Below are 12,559 nucleotides of genomic sequence, written 5' to 3'. Positions count from 1 at the left end.
TCGAGGTTCGTCCCGAGCAGCTCTGTGACGCGGGACTCTGTGCTCTACGGGCTGTTTCCGGGGACGCACACCGAGACCAACATCAACTGCGCCTGGAGGACCATCAATGCAGTGAAAGACGCTCTTTGGTCTGCCCACAACTTGCTGGTCTGCCAGCTGAAAGAACTGACCCCGACCGAGTGTTGCAGACTGGCGCACTCCAAGGTCCAGGGCTACGTGCTGAGGGACGCGCTAAAGCTTGGGGCAGCCGCCGCCAAGGCGCGGTGGGGAAAGACCACCGTATGAGCCCCCTCGTCCAGAAAAGGGAAAAGAATCCTATCTGGTAACTGGGCCCAGCTGGCGCCTTCCCCAACTGGTCAGGGGGCCAACTGGGACTGTGCGGGGTGACGACTGCCGGGGCGGTTTCTTTGCTTTGTTTCTTTTTTCTCTGTTTTGTTTTTTTTTCCCTTTAGTTGGTGTACGTACCCCCGGGTAACCCGGAGTGGCTTGCATGACTGGGTAGGTGTATAAATGTTTTATTTTTTGTACATTCTATGAATAAAGTATATTTTTTCAAATAAAAAAAAGGTAACGAAACGTCTGAAACTAACCTTCCAGCTCAGCGAGCAAACTCACATCCAGAACCTGCTCAGTGACACCCAGTTTGGGTTCCGCCAGGGCCACTCAGCTCCTGACCTCATTACAGCCTTGGTTCAAACATGGACAAAAGAGCTGGATTACAGAGGGTGAGGTGAGAGTGACAGACCTTGATATCAAGGCTGCATTTAACCAGGTGTGGCATCAAGGAGCCCTAGAAAAACTGGCATGGATGGAAATCAGGTGAAAATTCTCTGCTAGTTGGAATCATACCTAGCATAAAGGAAGACAATTGTTGTTGGTGGAGGTCAGTCATCTCAGCTCCAGGACATCTCTTCAGGAGTCCCTCAGGGGAATGTCCTAGGGCTGACCATCTTCTGCTGCTTCATCAATGATGTTCAGCACCATTCAGATACTGATGCAGCCCAGGGCCAAATGCAGCAAGACCTGGACAAAATCTAGGTTTGGAGTTGACAAGTGGCATGACAAGATTCATGCCTCACAAGTGCCTGGCAATGTCCATCGGCAACAAGAGAGAATCTAACCATTGTCACTTGACATTCAATGGCATTACCATAACTGAATCCCTACTACATACGTTCTGGAGTTACAATTGACCAGAAACTGAACTAGACTTGCCACATAAACACATTGGCTACAAGACTAAGTCAGAGGATAGGAATACTGCAGAGTCACCTCCCGACTCCCCAAAGCCTGTCCACTTTCTCAAATTATTGACATTGGCCACCTGGAGTGACAAAGACAGATGGGTTTTTTATTCATTCACAGGATGAGGGAATCATTGGGTAAGCCAGCATTTATTGCCCATCCCTAATTTCCCAGAGGGCAGTTAAAAATCAACTACTTTGCTGTGGGTCTGGAGTCACATGTGGGTCAGACCAGGTAGGGATGGCGGTTTCCTTCCCTAAAGGGCATGAGTGAACCAGACGGGGTTTTCCTGACAATCAACAATGGTTTCATGATCATCATTAGAAACCTAATTCCTGATGTTTATTGAATTCAAATTTCACTATATTCTATGGCAGTATTCGAACCCTGTTATCCAGAACATTATTTGGGTTTCGGGATTAACAGTTCAATGATAGGCCATCACCTCCCCCACTGTGCACAGGAACATCACCTAGTGCAGGTTTCTTTATGAGTCACACACTATCCTGAGTTAGACATTTATCACCATTCCTTCGTGGTCCAGAGGTAATATCCTGAATACCCCCCACTATCACTATCTTAGAAGTCCCATCACTGTACGATTTCATGAAGAAGCCTCTCTACTATCTCCTCAAGGACAACCAAAGAGTGCCTATATGAGCCAACATGATGAACAGAAACAAGGCCAGAGCCCCACACTTACCAAGGGGAACAAATGCTTTTGACGGCTCACTGGGTTTGGACATTCCAATGGCATTGACAGCAAACACTCGCACTTCGTAAGGAACCCCTTCAATCATGTTCTTGGGTTCAAAGGTAATTTCTTTACACAGTTCAAAGTTAAGTCTCATCCATCGAGAGCTTTGCTTCTTCTTCCTCTCAATGATGTACCCTAAATACAGTAGAGAGTGGAGACTGAGTGACAACAACATCTCAATGGAGCAGCCATTCACCACTCAATGTATGAGCCACCATGGTCACACACACACACACAAACACACACACACACACACACACACACACACACACACACACACACACACACACACAATCCCACCCCCGTACAAAAGTGCAACTTCTGTAAATTTCTTGAAAGTATGTTGGACATCAGTAAGAGAAAGATAAAAGGCCTTCAGTGAGATGAAAGAATCATAGAATGGTTATACTATAAAAGGAGGCCATTCAGCGTATTGTGCTTGCACTGGCTCTTTGAAGGGCATCATTCCCTCACGCCAGTCTCCTGCCTTTACCCATCTCCCTGCACACCACCACTATCCAAATAAGTGTCCACTGCTCCTCCGGAATTGCTCAGTAGAACCTGCCTCCCCCACATTTCCAGGCAGTGCATTCCACGCCCTCATTTCTCACTGAGTGAAAAGTTTTTTTCTCACATCACCCTGGCCTTTCTTGCCCATCACTATAAATCCATGCCCCTCTTGGTCTTGTTTCTTTTACAAGTGGAAACAGTTTCTCCCTATCCACTCTATACAGCCCTTTCAGATTGTTGTAAACCTCTATCTGGTCTCCTCTTAGTCTTCTTCTCTCTAAAGAGCACAGTCCCAGCCTGTTCAATCTAAATGAAGCTCTTTGAACCATTCTTGTAAAAGGAAGAACTTAAAATTATAACACCTTCCACCAGCTCAGGACATCTCCTTGCATTTTACAGTCAATTCAAAAAACTCCCTAAAGCTGCCAATTTTCAGATCTAGACATGTTGTCATTATCACATGGTGTTTATGTGAGATGGCCAAGTGCAAATTGGTTGCCATGTTTCCAACATTAAAACACTAAATGCACTTTATTGAGAATTTCACTGACTGTAAAACCTTTGAGACATCCTGAAGTCTTGAAAGGTGCGAGCACAGGGTTGTACTTTCACTCCTCTGACATTTAATTCCAACCTTCTCAGGCTGTCTCAGACTCTTCAGTTACCTAAAATCGGGGAGCTTCCATCGTAGTCAGGAACATTCCACGTCATTGAACACCAGTCACCTCCAACTTCAGTTACAATCGGCGGTGCAGGGGGATCAGGAACATCTTTAGCAAACAGCATAAAAGTTCAACATTAGTGCCATTTACAACAATGTCCTGTCTACATTCTGCAAGGACTGGTTCTGTTCTTTGCCCGGAACGGACGCCAGATACTGAGTGTTCCCACATACTGGGTGTAGCCGGCAGTATCGCATGGAGGTGATTGGAAATGAGCTTCCACTCAGTGAGAGTCCCATGTTGTAGAAAGAGCACACAGCGGCTCTCACCTATTCTCCATTCCCAGAACCAGGTACTGAGCACCCCACCTCAACAGCCCAGTGTGGAGCTGAAGAAGCACAGCAGGCCAGGCAGCATCAGAGAAGCAGAAAAGTTGACATTTCGGGTCAGGGCCCTTCTTCAGAAATCTGGATAGACCACACTTGGAATATTGTGTTCAGTTCTGGTCACCTCATTATAGGAAGGATGTAGAAACTTTAGAGAGGGTGCCAAAGAACTTTACCAGGATGCTGCCAGGGCTGAAGGGCAGCTCTTATGAGGAAAGGTTGAGGGAACTAGGGGTTTTTTTCATTGGAGCAAAGAAGGATGAGAGGTGACTTGATAGGGATGTACAAGATGATGAGAGGCATGGATAGAGTGGATAGTCAGAGATTTTTCCCCAGGGCAGAAATGGCTATTACGAGGGACATAATTTTAAGGTGATTGGAGGAAGGTATGGGGGGAGATGTCGGAGGTAGGCTCTTCACGCAGAGAGAGGTGGGTGTGTGGAATGCGTGCTGGCAGTGGTAGTGGAGTCAGATACGTTAGGGACTTTTAAGTGGCTCTTGGATAGGCACATGGAGGATAGTAAAATGTAGGGTATGAAGGGTAGATTGATCTTAGTAGGGTAATAGGTCGGCATAACATCATGGGCCGAAGGGCCTGTACTGTTTGATGTTCTATGTTCTATGAAACGTCAGCTTTCCTGTTCCTCTGATGCTGCCTGGCCTGCTGTGTTCATCCAGCTCTACACTTTGTTCATTCAGCTCTACACCTTGTTATCTCAGATTCCAGCATTGGCAGTTCTTGTTATCTCCCACTTCAATAGCCCCTTTCTAATAAAACATTTCTTTGAACACCCACCTTGAGATAATCTTCAGCTACCACCCCCTTCATTTCCGACTCAGGAACAGCCCAAACACACAGCAGTTACCTGCTCGAAACCCACCCAATCAACAAGCCCCAGATTTACCAGCCTCTCCTTGGAGATCCCACCATCTCAGTCTTGGCACCCACACCTTAGACCCACTGCCCATTCCCTGTCCATTGTGTTCAGCAGGTCATTAAATGGGCAGGAATGTTGTTGGTCGAGGAGAAGTCGGGAGAGAGTCCAATTCTTCCATCCAAATTGGTCAACAAAGTGTGGTCAGAGAACAAGAGGCATGTTGTGAGATACTGGGAAAAATCCTGAGGTTTATCTTGCAGTGTCCATTAGGTGAAGCTCACAGTGGGATTGGGGAGTGAGGCTCTGGGTGGGGGAGTGGAATGAGGCCAGGGGTATTGCGTGATGATATTATTTTCAGCAAACAAATTCCATCTTTTTTGGGGTGTCACCAGTTTACCTTTCAAGTGTATTAGTGTCAGAAAAAGCTTTAAAAACCTAACTAGCAGGATCTGGGCAGATTTGATATTGAGTGTCGCTCGCTAATTGCCCCTGGAGAATGCCAATGCCCCATGGACATGTAATTCCATTATGTTTATGTTACTTATTGCATTTGTTCATGGAATGTGGGCATCACTGGCTGGATCAGCATTTGGAATCCACCGTTGCCCTCAGAAGGTGATGATCAGCTGCATTCCAGGCTTTAGGAAGGGATATCAAAGCCCTGGAGAAGGGGCACAGAAGATTTAATTTTGTTTTATTCTTTAATGGGATGTGGGTGTCATTGGCTTCCAGGGCCGCTGCAGTCCTTGTGGTGTAAGTAGACCACAATGCCCTTAGGGAGGGAATTCCAGGATTTTAACAGAGAAGATATATTTCCAAGTCAATGGCGAGTACATTGGAGGTGGTGGTGGCCTCAATGTATCTCCTGCCTTTGTCCTCCTAAAATGCTCAAGGTCACGAATTGGGTACATACCATTGAAGGAAGCTTGGTGAATGTCTGCAGTGCATCTTGTAGCTAGTACACACTGCTGCTAGTGAGCGTCGCTGGTGGAGGAACAGGATGCTAGCGGATGTGGTGGCTGCAGTGTGATGGAATACTCCCCACTTGCCTGGATGGGTGCAGCCCCAACAACACTCAAGAAGCTTGACACCATCCAGGATAAAGCAGCCGCTTGATTGGCACCACATCCACAAACATCCCACTCCCTCCACCACCGACGCTCAGTAGCAGCAGTGTGTACTGTCTACAAGGTGCACTGCAGAAATTCACCAAAGACCCTCCAACAGCACCTTCCAAACATATAACCACTTCCATCTAGAAGGGCAAGGGCAGCAGATACATGGGAACACCACCCCCTGCAAGTTCCTCTCCGAACCACTCACCGTCCTGATTTGGAAATGTATTGCTGTTCCTGGCTCGCTGGGTCAGAATCCTGGAGTTCCCTCCCTACCAGCACTGTTGATGTCCACACACCAGAGTACAATGGTTCAAGATAGCAGCACACCACCTTCTCAAAGGCAATTAAAGACACCCCATAAACACTAGCCAATGACACCCACATCCCATTAAAGAATAAGACAAAATTAAACCTTCTGTGCCCCTTCTCCAGGGCTTTGATATCCCTTCCTAAAGCCTGGAAGCTAGAGTTAGAGACCATTCAGATTCTCAGCTATCATACATGAATTTTCCTCACAACTTCCTTGTCTCAGTACTGTAATATATACCTCTGTCAAAATAGCTGTAAACGCAGTACTGTTTTTCCAGATCTTTTCATAACTTGTTCCGCTGTCTTGAGCAGGTTCTTTACCTGTACCCCCATAGGTCTCTCTGCTCTTGGAGCATGTTCAAACTGTACTGCTGTCTCTGCTCACTCTTTGTCCCAATTTACAGAAGTACACTTCCTGGAGGATAAGTGCTATGCCCAGCATTGTAGGACCATATAACCCAGAGCTTAGTTCATTCAGTCTATGCCCAGTCTTGCAAAAAGCGAATCAGTCAGCTCCATTTTCTCCACATCCCCATGATATTCTTCTCCTTTGAGTGTTTATTCTTCTCCTGCCAAAGTTGCTCCTGACCCATTACCATCATTCCTACCCTCCATCGTGGAAAGACCAGCTTTGCCTTGAGCTGTCTCTGTTATTTTTAACAATCATCTCAAATGTGTGTTCTTTGGCAAACAACCACTCAGCCAAAAGGAACAATTTCTCTCGATTTAATTGATTTAAACCCTTCATGATCCTTTGAGACAGGAAGCAAAAGCAGCAGTGATATTGCCTGTTTGTTGCTGTCACTTACCAACCACCTTTATTTTGAGCTGAGCGCTGTCCTCCCCAGCTTCATTCTGTACCATAATCTTGTATGGGCCTGAGTCATCTTTCTCAGCGAGATCAATGACCAATGAGGTGTGATCAGTGAATGATTCAGCTCTGACCCGGCTCCCTGTCTCCAAAATTGCCTATGAAACACAACACATTAAGCATCAACATGCCCTCACTATAAAACACCTTAGACTTATATAGCAACATTAACACAGTGAAATGCCGATTCACTTTTTTTATTGAGAATACTGGACATTTAACATTATTTGGAGGAAGAGCTTTGGTGTTATTGATAGTGTCACAGACTTCACACAGTTTGAGGGAAAGGGATCTGTGCAACAGACACTGTGACAGCAACTCTCCAACCTTTCTACAGTAACACCTTCCAAACACATGACCACTTCCATCTAGAAGGACAAGGGGCAGCAGATACATGGGGACACCACCCCCTGCATGTTCCCCTCTGAGGCACTCACCATCCTGACTTGGAAATATATCACCGTAACTTCAGTGTCACTAGGTCAAAATCCTGGAATGCCCTTCCTAAGGGCATTGTGGGTCAATTTACTGCAGTGGTTCAAGAAGACACCTTCACCAGAGCAGTGAGGAATGGGCAACTAATTCTGGCACAGCCTACACTCCAACATGATCAAATATTTGTTTCAATATAAAATATTGAACATTTCTTGAACCCCACATCTTCCAGCAAAGTCAGACTGATTGTTGGAACCTCATGCAGCAAGGGATCCCTGGATTTTGGGATTAGCCGGGCAGTCAAAGGAAATGACTTACTTTTTCACCTTTCATCCACACAATCTTTGGCATTGGTTCTCCTGTGACGGGAATGTCCAGCCGAAGTTTATTTCCAGCTACCACCACAATCTCAGGCGTCTTGGCAAGATGGTCAAGATGAAGTTTGGGAGGGTCTAATGGAGCCAACGTTAAAAAGACAAAAATTAGAAACATGGAAATGCTGGAGTGCAAATATGGATTAGGATAAACTGTACCCTGTCTTTTCATCTCCTGCAATGTTTCATCTACTAAGAACCACCAAATCTGATTGCCACTATAGAATCATAGAGACTTACAGCACAGAAAACGTCCCTTCGGTCCGTTGTGTACAGACTGGTCAAAAAAGCGCACCTAACTATTCTAGTCCCATTTTCCAGCACTGCATTGTTTAATTTTCCAACTGCCTTGAATCCATGCCCCCATTATTCTTGAAACTGTTCCACCAATGGGAACAGAAAGATTGAGACTGTGCTCAACCTGAGTTGGTCCCATGCCTAATGGTACCCTGCCCACATGAGTGAATTTCCTGGAGGCAGCTAATCATAACTCCTCCCATCTTGGATCCTCTTTCTACTGATAGTGCATGCACTATTGTGGCTTCAAGAGGGAACTTGCTCTTCTCCAGGGCAGCTCGGGATGGGTGGTAAATGCTTGGCCAGCCAGTGATACCAATGGGCCACAAGTGGAAAGAAAATCTGTTAGCAAAATGAAAAAAATTCCTGGTCACCCGACTGGATGATCCTCAGTTGTCAATCAATTTATTTTGCCCAACTTCAATATCATAATGCCCAATGGACAAGCTGTCTGAAATACCCCTGAGATTGTCATCCCTCAGCACATTGGCCTGGGAAGACCAACAGGAAAAGCTGGGGTTAGGGTTAAGATTTAGGGTTAGGGCTAGGGTTAGTGTTTGGATTAGGGGGTTCGGGTTAACCTTTAGGGTTGAGATAAAGATTAGGGCCAGTTTTAGGGTTAGGGTTAAACTTAAGGTTAGGGTTAGGGTTAGGGTTAGGGTTAAGGTTAGGGTTAGCATTAGGGCTAGATTTAGGGCTAGGGTTAGTGTTTGGATTGGGGGTTAGGGTTAAGGGGGTTAATGTAAAGATTAGGGCTAGGATTAGGGTTAGGTTTAAAGTTAGGGTTAGGGTTATGATTAGGGTTAGGATTTGGGTTAGCACTAGGGTTAGGGTTAGCGTTAGAGTAAGGGCTAAGGTTAGTGCTTGGAATAAAGTTAGGGATGTGGTTAGCGTGAGGGTTATGCTTAAGGTTAGGGTTAGCATTAAGGTTAGGTTAAGATCAAGGTTACGCTCAGTGTCCCATCTTGTATGCTGACAAGATTGGGCTCTCTCAGATGATGTTGCTGAGGGAAATATAAAGTTGTGAAGGGGCAGAGGTCAGTGGAGCCGAGAGAAGAGGATCGAGAGAGTAAATTTTGACTTGGGACTTGTTTCTCAACAGATTGAGTTGACAGTGGCCACCAATGCATTGTACAGTCCCTGCATGTCTGGGACGTATTAACTATACCTTAGGCTATGTCTGAGAATCGATGCTGGCTGTAAGGAGGTGGTCACAGAATGTTTCCAGTGCAGAAGGAAGCCATGCAGCCTATTGGTTAGGTACTAGATCTCCGAAGGAGCAATTCACTGAGTGCCATTCCATCACTCTTTTCCATGTATCCCTGCACAGTCTGCCTCTTAACTCTAATCTATCTGTCTATCGAAAGCTCCATTGCCCCTCTGACTCAGGCTGCACTCTCAGATCCTAACCATTTGTTCCATGGGTGCATTTTTCCTCATGTTGCTACTGCTCCATTGGCCAACTGCCTTGAATCTGTGCCCCTCATTCTCGATCGCTCCATGAATAGGAATGGAATGTGATCACTCAATCCCATACTGAATGGTGTTCTGCCCATGTACGTGAAGTTCCTAGAGATGACCAATGATAAGCCCACCTCCCATCCAATTGGCAGTTGAGGCTCAGCGCCCAGGTGAGGAAAGTACTGCCAATGTGGGTGGGTGACCATATCTTCTAAGTGGAGGGCCCTTCTGAAGGATTCGAACACTATCCAGGCCAATAATGTTGTCCCACCCCACTTGGGGATCTTCCTCAAGAAAGCTGGTGCGCTCTGTAAACAGTCATGGGGGTGGATGTAGTGATTGTAACATGATCAGCCAGGTGGACCTCATAGAATATGAGTTCCCTGATTGAGGCTGTTAATCTGGTCCAATCAGTAAGTCCTGGTTGTCAGAAATAAGCAGGAGTGTCAGGTCTGCTCACTCTATGAGCCTCTAGGCTCTGAGCTAGTTGGGTCAGTGTCATGTACAATGTCCGAGTAAATAAAGTGTAACTTGGTGACCGGATACTGGCCTTTGTGGAGTTATTTCCGTAGGGATTGTTCCAAAGTTGAGAGGACCCTGACCCTTTAAAAAATGGCCCCTATTTGGGCCTTTGAGTGGTCGACTGCCCACCTCAGTCCAGCCTGCCCTGGGCAGATCAGCTGGAGACTGGGCTGTATCAGGAGGTGGTCCCCCTCTTCCCTGCCAATCTTCCCAACCCTTGAGCTCCAACCGCTCCCTCATGGGGCTCAGGGAAACACAGGCCACTGAGCTCCAACTTCCATTGCTCAGCAGGACTGTGCACGCTGCCTGTTTTCACTCACCAATCATTCGAAGCTTAGCTCCCAGTTGCATTGAGTAACCGTCAGGGATGAAAGTGTAGTCACCATCATCGTCCAAACCCATCTTTTCCACCACCAGCTTGTGTACTCTTTAATCACAAAACACAATACATAAGGCTTTTGGCAAATTTGCGCACAAATTAATTAATAATCAATAAAAGTAGCAATTGTTCCTATCTCTCAGCATTGGCTTCCTGCTAAACGTCTGCAGAACCATAGCTAAGCAGCACCTGGCGTTCTGTACATAAATCTGGTCTGTTACTAAAAGGACCAAGAGGCAGTGCAGAAAGCACAAATAATAAAAAAATTATTGGATAAGAACATAAGAACTAGGAGCAGTCATAGGCCATGCAGCCCTTCGTGCCTGTTCCTCCGTTCAATAAGATCATGGCTGATCTCATCTCAGCCTCAGCGTCACTTTCCTGCCCGCTCCCTATAATCCTTCAACATGTTACTAATTAAAAATCTGCCTCTAGCCAAGGCAAGAGGCAGACACTGCACTCTAGGGGAGTGAATTCCACATATTCAAGGCCCGCTAAGGGAAGTCATTCCTCCTCATCTCGGTTTTAAATCTGACACCCATCAGCATCAAACTTCCATTCTAGATTGTCCCACTAGGGAAAACATCACTTAACATCTCCCTTGTCAATGCCTTCAGCATCTTATATAATTCAGTTAGATCTCCTCTTGTTGTATTAAACTTCAGAGAGTATCGGCCTTCTCATGAAGAAGTTATAACAGCCATGAAAGACTGAACAAGCTGGGGATTATTCTCTGAAAGGCTGAAGGGTTGTCTAATTAAGGTTTTTAAAGTTTTGAACAGGTTTGAAAGAGTGGACAAAGAGAATTTGATGCTAATAGTTGAAAAGACAGACCTGTTGTTGAAGCTTTTCATCTTGTACTCAACAGATCTGATACATACATGTGAGTAAAGATTCTTGTGGCTAGTTAGATGAGTACACTATGAAAACCTTCAGCAACATTTTTCTCTTTTTTTAATGATACTCTGTACCAACAAGAGACTGTACGCTTCCAACTGTAGTGGCCCCACAACTAGGGACACAAATACAAGATGGGGCAGAGTAGATCCTTGCAAGAGAAGCTCTTTTATTGCGCAAGTTAGAAAGTAGAGCTCACTGTCACTGGGTGGTGGTTGAGGTTAAGATCAAGATACATCTAGGGGAATATAGACAAAGACATGAAGGAGAGAGTGGCACAGATTCAGTGAGATGAAGAAGGGTGGGAGGATATTCATAACAAGGAACAGTACAGCTCAGGAACAGGCCCTTCTGCCCTCCAACCCTACACTGACACATTTTGCACTTCTGTACTAAAACTGACGCAGAGACAGCAGGAACTGCCGATGCTAGAGAATCTGAGATAACAAGGTGTAGAGCTGGATGAACGCAGCAGGCCAAGCAGCATCAGAGGAGCAGGAAAGGCTGACGTTTTGGGTCTGGGCACTTCTTCAGAAATGGGGGGAGGGGAAGGGCAACTTTATATCTGTCTTCACTTACAGGATTCGCATCCCTCTATTCCCTTCCTATTCATGTATTTGCCTAGATGTTTCTTGAACGCTGCTATTGTTCTTGCTTCCACCACCTTCTCTGGCAGCATATTCATACGGTACTTAAAACCCATCAGTTGGGCCAAATGGCCTGTTTCTCTGCTGGAATTTCTATCTAATCCCATCTTCAGTTATGTGATTTCACACTCAGGGCAAGTTGTAACTTACGTCTTGTTTTTTGCAGCTGGATAAAAGATTCCTCTCACCAACTGCAGGGTAGATTTATCCGAATATTTTTAATTCCAGCCTCTGAATATTGGCATCACTGGCAAGGTCAGCTATTACTGCCCACCGCTACATGCCTTGAGAAAGTGACAGATCTCCTTTCTGAACTGAAGCCCTTTGATGCAATTGCCATTAAAAACGGTGTCAGAGATGATATGGCTGGCAGATTTCCTTCCCGAAAGGACAGTTAGAAACCTCCTTATGCTACAAGCGCTTCACATTTAATAATCTTGTGGATTTGAGTCTGAAGCATTATGCATACCTGGCCTGTGTTTCTTTCAAAAGGGGTCAATGAAAGGCCAGTGGAAATTTTTTTTTAACCAGACATTTATCAGAAATCTCCTGCTTTCTTGCTTGGATTTGTTGGGGGGGGTGCTGCTGAGGCAGCAAATTTTAAAATAAGGGGTTTCCTATTTGAGTTGCCATTGAGAAAATCATTATTCCCTCAAAGATTTGTTATTCTTTGGAACTGTCTTCTAAAGAGAGCACTGGAGGCTGGATCAATGACTATATTCAAGGTAGAAGTAGACAGATAGGTGAGCGTGTGAAGGAACGGAGGTGTGGGTGCAGACAGGAAGGTGAAGTTAAAGACATGATCGGATCA

At 45.6% G+C, this 12,559-nt stretch overlaps 1 protein-coding gene across 6 annotated transcripts in view; it reads right to left on the bottom strand.

Moving 5' to 3' along the window:
* The window catches only part of mybpc1 (myosin binding protein C1), a 145,042-nt gene that overhangs the window by 36,059 nt on the left and 96,424 nt on the right, over positions 1-12,559 (bottom strand). For all 6 annotated transcript variants that reach the window (XM_048549406.2, XM_048549404.2, XM_059652575.1 and 3 more), the window contains 5 exons: positions 10,146-10,252; positions 7,490-7,623; positions 6,675-6,834; positions 3,178-3,282; positions 1,949-2,137 (listed from right to left, as the gene is read on the bottom strand). In XM_048549406.2, the coding sequence (XP_048405363.1) occupies positions 1,949-2,137; positions 3,178-3,282; positions 6,675-6,834; positions 7,490-7,623; positions 10,146-10,252 (695 nt within the window). The remainder of the gene's footprint in view (positions 1-1,948; positions 2,138-3,177; positions 3,283-6,674; positions 6,835-7,489; positions 7,624-10,145; positions 10,253-12,559) is intronic.

The sequence above is a fragment of the Stegostoma tigrinum genome, chromosome 18, assembly GCF_030684315.1.
Source record: "Stegostoma tigrinum isolate sSteTig4 chromosome 18, sSteTig4.hap1, whole genome shotgun sequence".
In the NCBI taxonomy this organism is placed as follows: domain Eukaryota; kingdom Metazoa; phylum Chordata; class Chondrichthyes; order Orectolobiformes; family Stegostomatidae; genus Stegostoma; species Stegostoma tigrinum.
Note: the sequence above shows the minus strand (reverse complement) of the source record. Positions and strands in the feature narration are given on the sequence as shown.